At 43.8% G+C, this 16,530-nt stretch overlaps 1 protein-coding gene across 1 annotated transcript; it reads right to left on the bottom strand.

Moving 5' to 3' along the window:
- Positions 1–300: 300 nt before the first annotated feature.
- On the bottom strand, positions 301–15,731 carry CRKL (CRK like proto-oncogene, adaptor protein). Its single transcript, XM_069870636.1, has 3 exons — positions 15,279–15,731; positions 10,490–10,952; positions 301–4,047 (listed from the first exon to the last, which is right to left on the bottom strand). Exons 1-3 carry the CDS (start codon positions 15,590–15,592, stop codon positions 3,913–3,915), a joined length of 912 nt encoding a protein of 303 aa, XP_069726737.1. The 5' UTR covers positions 15,593–15,731; the 3' UTR covers positions 301–3,912.
- Positions 15,732–16,530: the final 799 nt, after the last annotated feature.

Genomic DNA, 16,530 nt, shown 5'->3' with positions numbered 1-16,530 from the left:
GTTCTCACGAGCGCTGCTTTCCATCTGGACTGACTGCAGAGAGGTAGAAGATGACCTCCTGTTTTTGCTGTGCCCTAGCAGGTACATCAGAGTGACAGAGCAAGGACTGAAATACTCTAACAGTGTCAGGGTTTTAAGACTAAAGACAACAAATAATACTGTAAGTTGAGGCAAGTTTTATTTAGACTGTACAAACAGGGCACTGGGAAAAAAAAAGTGGCTTGATGTTGGGACCAGTTCTATGAAATAAGTGGAGTAAGAAATTAAAAAGGCACTAATCTTAAGAAAAGACACTCCATATATTCTAAGAATATAGTTCATTTAATACTGTTAATCTTGTAGCACAAAAAATAAAACAAGCTATGATCCCCAAAATAAACTTTAAAAGCTTACACTTTAATATTATTGCCTGAAGATCATGGTCTTTAATTTACATTTTGTGTTTGGAAGTTTACACAGTGAAGACTGTCTCAAATGCAAGGCCACCTTTCCCACTACAATAACTGTATCCTTGTCCCAAACCACTTTAATTTCCCATAACCACCAGGAGCTGACACCTCTTGTAGCTCGCTGGTCCCCAAGGCAGTCTGTTAGGCAGGTCTCACTTTCCAATGCAGGGATTGAGGAAAATGCTTGAAAACTTGACTAGAAAACAAAGGCAGGCCACTCGTTCCCAGGATGCGAATACAATATAAAAAGTACTTTACAGGCACATAAAATGGCACAAAGAATGCTGTTTTTCCCTTTACAAAAATAATGCTCAGGCTCTTCAGAGCCCCAACCCAAACAGGATATTCCCTTTTGTTTATTCCTTCCCCATTTGTAAACAATCATGAATTAAATTAGCGCTTATCCAGTGATGGCCACTGATTAAAACAGTTTTCATGTCAACTTTCAGACTGGTCAGAGGCTTCCATGTCTATATACACATGTACACAACAGAAGTCCAACAGAAGCCTCTCATGATAGTTAACTACTGCAGCACCGGGGCACTGAACCAGCTCCCAGTTCAGAAGCAAGAACAGCTGTAATGGTGCATAGATTGAAGCCATCGCTTGTGGCTCTCGTGCTTCACGCAAAGGATACCTGACACACCTGGGGAACAGCTACACTGACAGGTTATCACTCAAGTTTAGGAGGCTTCATAAAGCAACAGACAGCACACGTGTAAGCAAGCAAGGAGCAATTGAGAATCCAGAGTCCTTCAGACAGAAACACAAAACTGATCAAATGCAGCCTTTATAGGAAAGAACTTGTCTCCTAGTAAAACAGCAAAGACATTTTGAAGCAAGGTTACAGTCAGCACAGGCTGGTCAGTATGCTACATTTAAACCACATTTCACATACCTGAACCGCATCGCTGCTACTCAAGAGACAAACATCCACGGCCCACAACCAGGTTCACAGGCATCTAAGAATTCTTGTCTTCGCATCAGAAGCCACTACACACATTTTGCATAGTTTTGAAGGCAAAATACTTTTTTTTCTGCAGTATCAGAACATAATTAAACCTTAATCAATGCTTGTGTTCAAAGTGTATAGTTTCTGCGATGAGGGTATGAGTTCAGACATTTATTGCAGTAAAAGAAATCCGGGTCAAAAGCTGTGCTCAAGATCTCAAATCTCACAGTATTTATTTGCCATGCAAAGGAAGAATTCTACAATCAGTCTTCTGAAGAGCTGCCTGTAACTAGGTCAGGTCTGAAATAAGATTTCTCTGCAGCAGACTGAGTTTAGTGCAGTTTCTGTATTCCAAAGATGACTTTCAGTAGTATAAGCTATGTAGTAAACTCACGGGTACAGTTGGGGCATAGAAAAAGCACGACCTTTGAGAGAGCTGCATAGCTTTTCTTTGCAAGACAAAACGTCAATGCCTATTGTCAAGAATTACTCTTACAGCACCAAACACTTCAGTCAATGCTACCCTACTTCACAGTTAATTTGGTAGTAAAATGCTCTACAAGAACTTCTAGGCTGTCAGCCACTTGCCCACTACTACAGAGAACAACTACAGATGAAGAGAGATTTCGTCAAACAACCCCAGCATTGTGACTGTCTTGTTGCCAACACCAGTCTTGCATTTCTTCAGCGTCTTCCAACTAAGGATCCCGTGGCACTTGCACATGAGCTAAAACCAACCTGCTTTTGTAAGGATCAAGCGACACAAATCAACAAGAAAACATGCTGGAACTTAAAACAACTTTTATATAACGTGACATTTATAAGAACCAATAAGATTCTACAGGTGTCTGAAGTCTCTCATTTTGCTACAACTGACAGCCTTCAAAAGCTGAAAAAAAAGGGGCTGCTGTTTGACTGTCAGCTTCTGCAACAGTCATTTTTTCTTTAACCAGGCTGTATGAAATAGGAGGGTTTGTAGCTGTAGTCTTTGCAGACGTGTATCCTGTTAATTCAGTGTTCAATTCTTTTTAAAAGAGCATTCCAGTTCACCTACAAAACACATGTAAAGGCGACAGCACAGGATAATGCTGTAGCTAAGCTTTCCTATCCTGTCCACAGGCTGACGACATAACCTGCATGGCATGAACTCAACGCACTTAGCCGCAGCCATGTAGTTCCTTGCTGCAAGGGGAAGAAGTTACACCAGTAACAGACATCTCTGTAGTCTCCTCCAGCCTGAGCACTCATTTCCCTCACATGGGGGAACCCAAGCAGCTCACTGCAATTAACCATTTCCTAGAGGATGCTGGGAGGGGAGGGATCTGGGGCCAGAGCCAACTCAGTTGGGAGGGTGAAAAAAGAGGGAAGCAGAGGGCCTGGGATGCAAGCAAGTGAAAACAGGGAGGAAAAGACGACAAAAGCAGCTCTGGAAAAGAAGCTCAGCAGTGTGGAGACATCCTAGAAAAAAGGTAATGTGTTTGAAAGGGAACTTTCAACAAGCTTGGGCTGGCAGAGCTGGAAGCTTTGGAGAGAAGAGGGAACCAACAGACAAACGGGTGTCAAAGCTGTATGTTTAAATAAGAGGTTTTTATCGGTATTCACCAAGTTCTTCTGTCTCACTCCTGTCCTGCCTCTCCACACCATGGCAATCTGATCAAGCTGTCTACCAATAACAGCCTGATAACGAGCACTTCTGTACTAATACGAGGACACTTTTAACACTGCAGAAGAGTTGTACATGGCCAAAAGTGTTTCCCTTTAAAGCTCACATGCTACAGTTAGTGCTTGCAAAAAAAAAATCAACAGAAATGCGCTCAATATGTCAAAACCAGGTTACAAGTATCACCCTCCCCCCCCCCACCCCCCCCAAGTTTCCTTATAAATAAATGCCTCAGCTTCAACACAGCTCAATCAACGGTTATTTGCATTTAACACAGCTTCAGGAAGGCCAACAACAAGCTTCAGAGTTAACAGAAAAGAGCAGCTTCTAATACAACTGCTTAGAATACATAAGCTTCAATTATTGTCCTTGAAAGAGACCACCATTTAAAATGTACTACCTTAGGACAGGTTCTCTTAAAACTAAGTCTTCTTCAGTCCTAAAATTGCATTTTTGTTGTTGCTTTTTGTTGGACAGTAATGCATGGGTTGCATGTTTTTTCTAACACTAGGGCTCTTCCTACTAAATAAGCCAGAAACAGTCCATGGAAGGCTCGACAGGAAAGGATTTCTTCCCACACTTCTCTGCTATACACTGGTTCAGTCTCCTCCAGCTTAAGGCCCAACAGTGTCTTAAAAGTGAAACTAAATTCTGGATGATGCATCTACAGTATGAAGTTCAGGCAGTGACTTCAGTTGTGTATTCCACATGTATATAAAAAGAACCGTCAGACTGCAGCAAGCTGGAAAATGGGCAATGCTAGCAATGTGCCATTAAGTCATCATCCCACCTCAAACAACGCTCATGATAGCCAGGAAAATGAAGCAGCAGTGTGAATCGGGCAGAGGGAATCATTCATTCTCATCTGGGTTTTGAGGATCAAATATTTTGACATGTGTGAATGGGAAGAGCCCTTTTCGACCATTGACTTCTCCTTCCCACTGACCGTTTATATTCATCCTTGTAACCTTCACGATATCTCCAACCTGCGTAATTAAAAAGAAAAAAGTTATCCCACATGGGAATCATCTCTGAAACAAACAGAAACCAAGCGAAGAGGAACAACAAATACAAGCCCATTACAAGGGAAGAAACATCCTCATCTTGGTATAAGGGTTACTTGTAAAGAAAATTTACTTTTACATAACTAAAATACCAACATTTTGCTGCTAAACATGATGATCCTGTCTGCACTCCTTTTAACAAAATGTATGTTTCCATATTCAGACAAACTGCTGAAGCACACCTTTTCCTATTGGAAAGCTTGCTTGTTAAAGCAACAACATACATAGCCTAGATATAAATCAGCATCGCCAAAGCTACCATCAGAACATCAGCTGCCTTATTGCAAAGGAAATTCAGTTCTTTGAAGAGGGATTCCCATGGGAAAAAAAAACCATTGTTGAACTTCTAGTTCTGATCATCACAGCCTGAGAAGCCCCTGTAGTTTCTACAACAATGCTTCAGAACTGGGCAATAGCAATCTCTAACTCTTTCCCAAGTATTAGATGTACAAACTCTAGCTTTATCAGCTGTTTTCTCCTCTACTTCCTGCCCAAGAATTTGAAACGGCAATGACGACACATGAGGCCCTTCCTACCATAACTGTGTCTCTTCCTATTTGGCATTGAAAGACAAGAAGAGCTAAACTATGATCAAGCGAGAAGCATCAGCCCAATGATGCTAAGTTATACTCCTCTCATTGCTCAGTGCCTGTATTTAATTTGGATTAGCACAATTTACAAAGCAAAATATCCCATGTGATGAGTAGCCTTTCAGATCAGCTGAACAGTCATCTCTCCCTCAAATGCTTCGGAATAGCTGCACGTGTGGTCTGCTGCAGCAGCTCTAGTGTTACACCTCCCTTCCTGTTTACTCCATTCACTCTGTGGTAACTACAGTAAATATTAGAAAAGGGACAGTTGCAGCTAATAACCAATTTCACAAAATTACTGCGGAAATGAGTAATACTTCTGAAATGCAGCCATTTGGTTCTATCAAAATGATAAAAAAATCAAACTATTTTAGGTGGTATCCTTTCATTATCTCCCTGTTATAGCACAAACTCAAAGCCTTGGGGAAGCACGAGCCGTGGGACATGCCAGTCAGAAAGGTTACTTCATTCCCTCTCAACTCTCCCATACCTATCACCCATGAGAAGATGATTCTTACACTGCAAAGCTCACCTGCATGCCATTTTAGCCACACAGTCAACCAATTCAACATGTTTTACATCTATTCCAATAACTATATGCTCATAGTACTATGGCTGTAGCATAAGTTTAAGGACATAAAACTGGATCAAAACTTTAAATTATTGTAGCCTGCTGGGTCAATAGCTATAGAAAACTCTCTGGAATTCACAGAGTGTCCAACCTCAGTCATTATCCTAATGAGTACCTCAACTCACCTCCTTCTGTAACACATTAGTACCAACAACTAAACAACTGTTCAGACCAGCTGCTTGTTCTAGAAAAGAATAAATAAGGCTCAACCATAAGAAATTGCTTGATGTGCCACTGTCCCCAAAAGGTACAAAGCTGAGCTACAAAAGAGGTAGAGTTCGGTCATACTGCAAAAAGGACGACAGATGCTGAAGTAGCCAGTGCTTTATGTATTAGAAGATTCAAGAAACCAACAGGCTGAAAGCACAGCTTGATTATCCTTCACTTATGATACTGCATGCCACAAGAACAACAGTCGATGCCCACAACTGGGAATCAAGTGGTTCAGAGGACAGACCTTCAACCGTTCTTGAGACAGGACGGCGGGTCAAAAGGCAGCAGAGAAATGCTGAAGTCCTAGATGTAATCAATCTGGCCTCATCTAGGAACAGAGTAAACCAATGGAAGTTTGCATTTCAAGTACAGGGAGGACAGTTGGCAGAGTCAGGGCTGCAGCACCACATGCTGCTTTTCATTAAATGATGGCAGCCTGTCTCCACCTGATTAAGCCGGCTGTCACGGCTGTAGACAATGTGGAGAGCTCAAAGCTCCCACAGACTGGCATTCCTGAGCTGCACAGAACCTCACTGCAGCACAGGATCCTGTCTGCGTTATCCAGGTCACTTTCAGTTCTGTCTGAAAACCCAACACTGCAAACAGCCACGAGGGTGAGTATGTATGAAACTGTGAGGCATTCAGCACTATGACAAGGGGAACCATCAACAACTGACTGGAAAAGGAAGTTACAAAGATTCAGATTGCAGACAAAAATCTCTATTTCAGCTCTGTTTTCAAAGGTAGCAGACTGAAAAGCTGGTGCGCAGTGGAATAGCCACAAGAATCCTGCTGCCAACGTCACTTTCAGTCCAATAGTTACCAGCATTAAAGCTCCCAGATCAACACCTGACACCACACAAATACAGCCTCAATATTTTGCTTACAATCCTTGTGGGTTAGATGCGTTCTGATGTTTAACGCTGCAACACTAAGTTTCCTTGGCTTAAGACAAGCACAATGCTTGTTGTCTAGTGAAAGCAGAGGCCTAATTTCCTAATTAAGAAAGTTCTCCTACTAGCACATTTTGGCCTACTTGTTCCAACTTTCCTCTGAAGAGGAAAAAAGTTAACGACAACCTAATTGTAACAGGCTCAAGAGAAATGCAGTCAGTCAGTTATGTAATTACGGAAATGGGTATTCATTTCACCAAACCATTACAGTGCCAGGTTAATGCTGTACTAGCATAAACACACATGTCTGTGATATATCATGAACACAAACTATTTTGTATCGTAATGCTGGCAGAGGTCTAGAGAAAGCCATCATTATAATAAAAACTTTACTATAAAAATACAGTGAAGCTTTTGTTTAATTAAAAAACCCCAAACACTCATGCTAAATCTGGAATGAACTCTAGGACAACTACTGCCTTCAGAACAGTCCAGGACACTTATTACAGTGTTTGCAACACAGGTAAGAACACATCTGCCTGCTGCCAGTCCCCCACTGTCTGGTTCCTTTTGCCATTTCATTCTGCTTTATAAATTAATATGAAATTTGTTATTTGGATCCTGAATTAACCTTCCAACAGCTCATGAATTTTTTAAGGGGATTATCCAGCAGATAAATTATCCAGTTTACCTACTCTGACTATGCTGGACAAAAAAAACCCTGTGTCTTCTAGAAGTTAGTGATCACCCAGCCATTGAAGATGTGAAAAAGAAGTACCCAGCTACCAAGAGATAATAAGGTAAAACATCCCAGGTTCTGGTGTAGCAGGCACTGCTCACGCTTCCCGTGCTGGTTAGAGCCTGCTAGTTTAAAACGGCTTCAGTACTGTATTACTGTTAGCAGCCTCGCTGTCATACTATAGGTAATTAAAGGCTGAGGAACTTTAAGGTAGACCTTGCTGCTCTCAATCATACCAACACTGCTGAAGTACCTCTGCTCTTATAGAATTCATCCCCTTCTTAAAGCGCTACCCTATACAAGCTCTGAACACAGGACTGCCTTCCTAGTTTTCCCAAAGAAAAGCAGGATGGAAGAATAGCAGTAAATGACTAATGTATAGCTCCAGTCCCCATAAGTACGGGACACTGTATCCCTGTCCTTCATATTCCTCCCTCTGTAGTACTAGAAAGGAAGGAAATAGCTTCTTGGCTGAAAGCACACAAGTCAAGTGTGGTTGGTTGTGTTGGTTTTTTTTCTGTGGTTTGTTTGTTCGGTTTTGGGCTTTTTTTTTGTTTGTTTTGTTTTGGGTTTTTTTAATGCCAGTATCCATGAAAACGCTACATCAGAAGTAGTGCAAGTTGTAAGGAAAAACTGCAGGCTTCAATCACCTCAAAAACATTAACTCTGAACTGCCAAGGTAGCTCACCTGACTGAGACAGCATATGTAAAGGTTAGAAATACATACAATTTATATCACAAGCTTTACTAATTCTTCAGCAGTGCAGGGAGATGCCCGAAGTTATACATATCCCAGATGTATGCCTTGAGATAGTAGCAGTACTTAAAGCTTGCTTTAAACAGATTACTATTTTCTTTTATATTTTAGAAAACAAAAGTAGAGCACATAATGCAGTAGGACCAAGTCACCATTTTGATGTTAGGCACTTCAATATCACCAATGTGAATGTGAAATAAATGCTGTATTAACCAGTATCCTTACCGAAACAACACTGTAGATGCCCTTAAAACTGCCACACTTTAAGCACTATCCAACCAAACAGATCTCGTTTCAGATTTTCAGCTGAATATTCATGTGTTTTACTTTTTCCATGTGAGAAATTTAAAGCAATAACAACACCTTCCTTATAAAACACACTTCTAACAGGCTATGAATCTTTCATCTTTTCTGAAAGAACACTTCTGGCAGCTTTTGTAAGCAACAGCGTGTAAGAGAAAAACTAGACTGGCAAGCAGAGAGCTTGTCACACTCTCAAACTGAATGCAGGAGAATGACGCCCCTCCACTTAAAAGGAAGTCAAGCAGATTACTACGCAATGGTTTTAGTTACTCCAGATGGTATTCTCTTCCTTTTAAGTACTGTTTGTGTGCTGACCACACAACACTAGGGGTAGCAAAGCAGATATTTTCCTCTTGTACTGTCAGTTTAAATGCAATTACACAATTGGACACTGCATAATTACACTGACAAGGTATACTGCCTGTATGAGCTGAACTGCAATTGGAGTATACCTATAAGGTAGAGCACTGCCAACTAGCACTGTTCTGAAAGAACACCACCATCAACTTGCTTCCCCAAAACATTCCCATAATCTGTTCTTTCTCTACCACTAGCTACTTTCATGCTCTTATAAAACAGAAGCTTCAAATAATCCAGATCATTTAGTGATCATGCAGAACAGACTATGACAAGAAGTTGGTTTTTCTTCTTTAAGAACAGTACAGGTGACAAAAAAATACTACTATAATGAGGTTGCTAAAGTTCCCTGTGCACGGATAGATAAGGAGAAGCTGTAATCGCTGATTTTAATGAAAATGTAAATCAGTTCCCAGAATCCTCTTCCAAAGCCTGCTGAGAAGCCAGTATGGCTAAAGTGCACTGGCAAAGAAAACAGACTACACAGGAAGACAAAACACGCCAGTGGTGGGAGACAAAGACATGAGGCAGCGAGTGATCAGAATTCAGCGGAAGAGTCTCTCAAACAAAACTTCAGCAATTTGAAGGTTTGAACCAATTCAAACCTACACATTGGTCAGTTAATCCTACTGGTTAATCCTACAGCAGATAAAGTGATGGGATTAACTAGGCCACTAAAGAGCAAGTAAAAAAATCTATTTGTGAGGGCCATCCTTCCAAGTAGTCCCGCTACCCTACACCAAAGCAAGCTCCCTGAACTAATTCCACTGATAACACAAAATCAATCACTTGCCTTGCTTTGTTTGCAGAAGCATGAATAGTTTGGGTTGAATCTCCTGAACAGTGCAGCTGGCACCAATTTACATGTTGCTCTACAACAACTTTCACACATTGCTCACCAATAACAAGCTGCTAGATTTCATAAGACTCAAGGAAAATCCAGTGATACATAACTAACTTGTGACCCTGTAAGAGTAATCAGCTGTAGAGGTTCTACAAATACAGGAGGAAAAACACTTAGGGCATATTATGAATAACGGGAAGTTACAAATATAACCTTTCAAATGTCAGTTCAAAGTATCAGCTACAGGTAATAGCTTTAACTTGCAAAGTAATTGACCAAAAGCAACAGGAAAAGTTCAAAAGTATTTTAAATTACACTATTATTTTCCTTGCTAAAATGCTGCTGCTCCCTTTGCTTATTTCCTTGCATTTGCTTTTTGAAGTATTGCAGCACACTCAAATTTCAACTGAGACCAGCACTTTTTCCAGGTGACACACTCCAGACTCTCATCTAACACACTTGCCCCCATTTCAGGTCTTAAGGTTTCTCAAATTCCATTTCTGAAAAGCATAGTGGAAGGGACTAGAGCACTTCTGATGTATTTCTGCCCAGATTTCAGCTCTCAACACCAGATACTCAAGTGTTTCTCCTACTATCGTTGAGGATCAGAAGACTGTTTATCAGCAATCCTTACCTTTCTCTGCAGGATGCTACGGCCAGTTCTCAACTTGGAATTCTGCCACGATTAATGAAACATCCCTTTCTTTCCCCAAGATCAGGCGGAGAAGCAGTCACCCTCTCCCTAGCACTGACTTCCACAGCAAGCTGTATGCACTCCACAACCCTTGTAGCATACCGGACTGCTGAACAGGCAAGAATAGAGGGTAAACGCACGTCCTGAAGTGACTTGGTCACTTTTCTCAAAGGAAGTGGTGTATAGATTAAGCAATTTTTTGAAGATCTTTCTTCAGAACATAACCTCATTTCTCAGTCCCTTGACATACGGAGTCGGCCCCACCTACTTCGCCACTAACAATTTTTAGTTTCTTCTTATACAAAACAATTGAAAACCAGAACACTTGAGAAGAAACACTTACCTCTAATGCCAGCGCAGTCTTGTCATACGCACAGGGTACTCTCTTTTGTATAGCTTTGGCAAAGACTGGTCCATTCTGTGTTGACGGCAGAGGATTGATCACTGCTCCAGGTGTACTGGATACTGCAGGAAGGGGACTTGCGGTTTGAGGCTGCGCATAAGCATGGGCAGGTTCTGGAATACCATAACTGTTGGAATTCCTGTTTCCATGCTTTGCATGAGAAGACCGGACTAGCTTTTCTACATAAGGAACAGGAATCATCCCAATCCGACCATCCTTGTTTCTGGCGCTCCACCACTGTTCTTCTGGCTTCTCTACAATGACCAGAATCTCGCCTTTTTTAAATGGAAGATCCTCAGCATCGTTGCCAGGGAAGTCATAGAGAGTCCGGACATATTCCACATTTTCTTCTGCAGCAGACAGAGCAGGGGCAGATCCAGATCCCATTGGCGGACTTGGATACCTAAGTTTATAAAAGGTTTGGTGTAAGCAATAGCTATTTTTTTGTATTTCCAGTAACAAACTCAAGTACTCAGTTTACAGTAGGAATACCAATTAGACGAGAATTACTTATTCAGCTTTGTAACACAAGTATTGGCTTGGTAGCACTGTGAGGCATTTCATGAGCAGCTTGCGCTGTCAAGCAATTACTTAAATACCCAAATACGCTTCCCCAGAAAACAAAAATCTATTGTGGATACAGAAAACTGGGAGAAATAATGCCAAATCTTCCTCCACCTGTTTTGGATAGCTGTGAGTGTCTTAGGGAGAATAAAATTAATTCAATAGCCTAATTTATGAGAGTCATGATACATAAAACCAAATGAAAATTATTTGGGTGTAGGGGTGACACGTAGAAACAAAAAAATATCTGGGTGACCTGGGGTAGAGGGGCCCTTGGAGAGCTAAACAATCCTCTGAACTCCTAACTTCAGCATTCACTGCTAAAGAATTCCATAACTCAGAATGCTTGCCTGAAGAGAGCATTGGAAAAAGGGCACAAAGGTAAGAGAAGGGTGTGATAAAACTTAGTTTTCTAACTAAAATCTCAAAGTCCAATGATTGTCTTTCAGCATTTTTCTAAGCTTTGAGGACAACCAGTCACATCTATACTGAAAACTCCTTTCTCTGTAGAGATATAGGTCTTTTGTTTTTAGAAAATAACTTTTTTCCCAGTTTTCTGGAAAGCAATAGGGAAGCAAGCTCCATAATCTTATTTTCACAACTTAAATTCTCAAGGAATTGTTTAGATTATAACAGAAAAAGTATTAGTTTCAAAGTACTTTATTGCATATTTAAACACCTAATAACCTAGAAGCGACATCTTTGTAACAGACAATACACGAAGCACATCCACTGGTAAGAGCGGAGCAAGAACTGAAAAAGCTAACCATCCAGAAATACTCCTTTGCTTTATTAACCATAATATTACCTTTAATTTATTCACATCATTGTTTTTTACTTTGCCCATCAACTGTCCAACACACTTCATTGCCTGTGATATGCAAGATTGTTCATCAAATGAGACTATTTTCACTGCCATTTATTTTCACCCTAAGCTTTGCACATTTCATTCCAAGCAGCAGTCAGAACCCTTAACATATATAGGCCACAGCAGATGCTTATTACCTAAGCTACCACAGCAAGATCACATCATTAGCCTACTTCAATTCTCTTTAGCTACTTGCAAAGTAAATGGAAGTCAAATCCCTACGATTTTTTTGTGGGAGGTACCAGAAGCCCTGACAAAGATCTGTGCTGCTTTAAGTCACCATGCTGCAGCCAAAGCTGGGGGGTGAGGGAAGAACCCTTTGGAGAGCAGTTGTTCTGCACCAGCAAGAGCTCACCAACATCTGCAATGATGGTCAGAGCTCACTATTGACACAACAAATAGAAACCTTAAACTACTCAGTTTCCAACTGGCTTAGGAGTTTAAAATATCATTTACAAGAGCTAGAAGTGTTGTATGGCTATATACAAATAACTACTTAATCCTACCACCAAAACCACCTCTTCACGCTGTACTTCACAAAACTGAAAGAATCAGCAGCCTTCAACAGCTCAAGCACATGTATGTCACGTTCCCCCAATAATGCTGGGGAAATAAGAATGAACAGTAACAGTTCTGAAGCACACCCATCCACCCCTATCCTAAATCGAGTCCATTAAGGAAAAAGAAATAAAAAAATAAATCCAGAAGTGCTATCTCACACTATAGGAAGTCTCCTTCAAACACAATTTCAACCCACCAACCATGTCATCGAATTTTCTAGGAAAGTTTAGAATAACAATCATGCTAAAAAAACCCACCCAGTCGATACCAGTTGCTGCTTTATAACAAAGCCGGTCAACTCACAGCAGGTCAGACCCTCTGTCTCTGTGTGCTGACAGAACATGATGTGATCCAAACCTTGAAAACAAGGTGGTACTGTAAAACGTTCATAAAACATTTCATGCAATTCGCAGCAAACACCATGTGAGCACCTGGAATCAGCTAAGTTTGAACTGCTTTGAGAAAGCCTAGTCAGACATTGCCATCAGGGATTAGAACACCTTTCACTCCCAGGAAGGTACAACAGTATCCAGGCTAAGGAGGAATGACATAAGCACAAAGACTGCTTCAGTGCAGACATTGTTCTTCCCAACTGTCCACAAGTTGAAGCACGCATGTAATGCTGGGCAGCTCCATTTAAACATTCCTGCAACAATGAGTGATGCTTTTTTATTCACCTACCCACCTCTCCAGCCACAGCACAATCACCGCCCAGCAGGCTTCTCACCCACTTAAAGAGTTCCTGAAGGTAGAACTTTCTCACAACCCTCCATTATCTGACAGCTTTACAGAAAGATGATTTTTGACCATCTGTGCTTTTCAACTCATCAACCTTTGCCACATTTACGATTGGCATTAGGAACCAGTCTTTACCAAGGTTAAACTGTGACTACAAACTTCCAAGTTATTCTTCCCCACTAGGAACCTGCTAATCTGCAAAACACAGTAAGATTTTAAATGGCAGAATTTAGAAGCGAAGCAATTTTAATTTTGTTTTTTTTATGTGTCACTACTTTTCTCCATTTATTTCACTTAATTCTATTCAAGGATCCCAAAAGTTTGGAAATAACATAGTGGGGAAGGCTTTATTAATTAAAAAAATATATGTGCCAGAGTTCTTGATAAGCAGTTTACTGATGCAAGCTGCAGGTATGTCCCACATTGGGAACAAGACAAAGAACAAGCTCACAGCCAAGTCACTCCTCAAAGAGCACTTCTCATCACAGTGGCACACACCGTGCGGGCACAGATGAACTGCGCCATAACCAAACTGTGGGAGATCAGTTTTACTTTTTTTTTTGGGGGGTGGAAATGCCACTTTAGAAGGTTGGAAAATGCTGTCTAGGTTGTACTAAAGCTAATTTGACAGGGTGAAGCAGTCTAATCACATAAAGGTGTGTTCTACTGTAATCAGCATGGATGCAGGGGCAGACCACAACTTCACAGCGGAGACTGAGATGAAATCTTAGGCTGTGAGAGTGTGGAAGCCCTGGCGCACGTTGCCCAGAGCAGTGGTGGCTGCCCCATCCCTGGACATGTTCAAGGCCAGGCTGGATGGGGCTTTGAGCAACCTGATCCAGTGGGAGGTGTCCCTCCTCATGGAAGAGGATGGACGTGGATGGGCTTTGAGGTCTCTTCCAGCCCAAACCATTCCATTATTCTATAATTCTCAACCACCCTGGGAACAGAAGGATAATGCCAGAACAAAAGGTTGGCACAGGGCGAGACCACACCCTCTTGCAGCACAGTAACAGTCAGTGGCAGAGACACAGGGTGCACCTACCTGCACCATAAGGACAGGCCACATGCGTTACATGGATGACCCGACTCAGAGCAACCCATAATGATCACCAAGCTATAGCATACCGAAAATCACTGCTGTTAGAAACAGCTTCAAAGAAGGGCTGTAAATGTTTCTTTAGTGCATAGAGCACAGCCCTGCATTTGCGTTAGGATCCTGGTGCTGCTGGGCAGGACCAGGACACCCCAACTCAGTGCTACTACCAAAAATCAAAAAGAAGAAACGCCTGAAGCAAAGTCTTTTGTTTAGAGTGGAAACACTACTTCTATTCTGCAGGGTATGAGGTGGAAGAGCTTGCACAAAACCATCACACCTACTGAAGACCCCAAGGCCTACTGACAAAACCTATGCTCAAAATCCTACCCAACTAATACAGTTGTTACACTGACCTAATATAGATACACATTACATTACACAATTGTACTTTAACACAAAACTGCTTACTTCCTTTCCACAACCTTAGTTAGGATAAGGTTATCCTTCAGGTAACCCTTAAACAATCATGAATTCTCCCATTCTGACATCCCTTTCCTTACTCCATCACACATCTTCAACCTTGAGTTGATTAACCACTCACTTCACCGTTTTCTTAAGGTGTCCAGAGTTTACATCCCCGAGGAGAAGCTGGGATGTTTATAGTAGAAACTACGCACCTGCATCTTTGGGCAGATATTAGGATGTCTGTAGGTGATATTAAGCATCTGCATCTCTGAGTAGATACTAGGACATTTCCTGGAGATATTAAGATGTTTGTAGATGACATTAAGCATCTGCATCTCTCAGCAGATATGAAGATGTTTGTAGAAGATACCGAGCGTCTGTGTCCCCGAGATCAGGATGTTTGCAGTAAATAAACGAGGTGCAAGACACATTCTGCTTACCCCCGCGGGTACCAGCTCCAGCCCGAGCAGGGCAGCAGCGGGCGCGGCACTCACCTGGGCGCGGGCTCGATGAGCGTGGTGGTGTCCAGGTAGTGGATCTTGTAGAACTCCAGCAGGGCGGGCAGATGATCAAACTCCTGGTCGCCGATCTTGAAGCGGCGGTTGGGCAGGGAGTTGATGATGTAGTGAGAGACGCGGGAGTTCTCGGACACGGAGAGCACGTAGTCGCCAGGGCAGGTGGAGGAGTCCCGCACCAGGAACATCCCGTGCCGCTGCCCCTGCAGCCGCGTCTGCGCCTCCGCCCGCGACACGGGGCCCACGTACCAGCTCGAGCGGTCCGAGGAGTCGAAGCGGGCGGCGGAGGACATGGCTGCGGCGGGGAGGGGGAGGCCGAGGCCCCGGAAAGCCGCGGGGAGGGGACCCGAAGGGCGAGGCGGCCGGAGAGGAGCGGTGAGCGCCCAGCGCAGCCCCGGCAAAGGCGAGCAGGCAGCCCCGCGCCTCCCTCAGCACCGGGGTGGGGCTGGTCACGGCCCCGCGTCTCCCTCAGCGCCGGGGCGTGCGGGGCATCCTTCCCGCCGCGCTCCCTCAGGCCTGCGGCGGCCCGGCGGCGGCTGCGGGCGGCGCGGGAACGCGGCGAGGGTGTCCCGGGAGGGTGTGTGCCGGGGCCAGCCGGGAGGGAGGGAGGGCAGGGCGAGGAGAAGCACCGAGCTCCCGCTTTCTCCTACCGAGTCCTCCCCTCGCAGCGCCGAGCACCAAAATGGCGGCGGCGGCGCCGGGCGGGAGGGGGAGGGGGGGGAGGAGCGCGAGGCACCGCCCCGCGCACGCGCAGAAGGGCGGGAAGCGCGCGCGCGGGGCGGGGTCTCCCGCGCGCGCTCTCCCCGGCCCGCGCTGCGCATGCGCGAGGACTCGCGCATGCGCAGCGCGGGCCGGGGAGAGCGCGCGCGGGAGGCCCCGCCCTGCGCGTGCGCAATAGGGAGGGGGGAGGGCGCAGGAGGCGGGTCCCGCGCATGCGCAGTGGGAAGGAGCGCGAGGGCTGTAGGGGGGGTTTGCATTGAACCCCTTCAGGGGTGAGGCAGGCGCTGCTCTGGGCAGCCTGGGCCAGGGCCTCCCCGCCCTCATCGTGAGGAATTTCTTCCTAATCTCCAAGCTCAATCTTCCCTCTTACAATATAAAGCCATCCTCTCTTCTCCTGTCGCTCCAGGCCCTTGCAAAACGCCCCCTCCCCAGCTCTCCTGCAGCCCCTTTCAGCCCTGAGAGCTGCTCTAAGGTGTCCCCACAGCTTTCTCTTCTCCAGGCTGAGCGAGCC

The sequence above is a fragment of the Phaenicophaeus curvirostris genome, chromosome 17 (assembly GCF_032191515.1).
Source record: "Phaenicophaeus curvirostris isolate KB17595 chromosome 17, BPBGC_Pcur_1.0, whole genome shotgun sequence".
NCBI classification, from domain to species: Eukaryota; Metazoa; Chordata; class Aves; order Cuculiformes; family Cuculidae; genus Phaenicophaeus; species Phaenicophaeus curvirostris.
The sequence above is the reverse complement of the archived record's forward strand: the minus strand, read 5'-3'. Positions and strand labels throughout refer to the sequence as shown.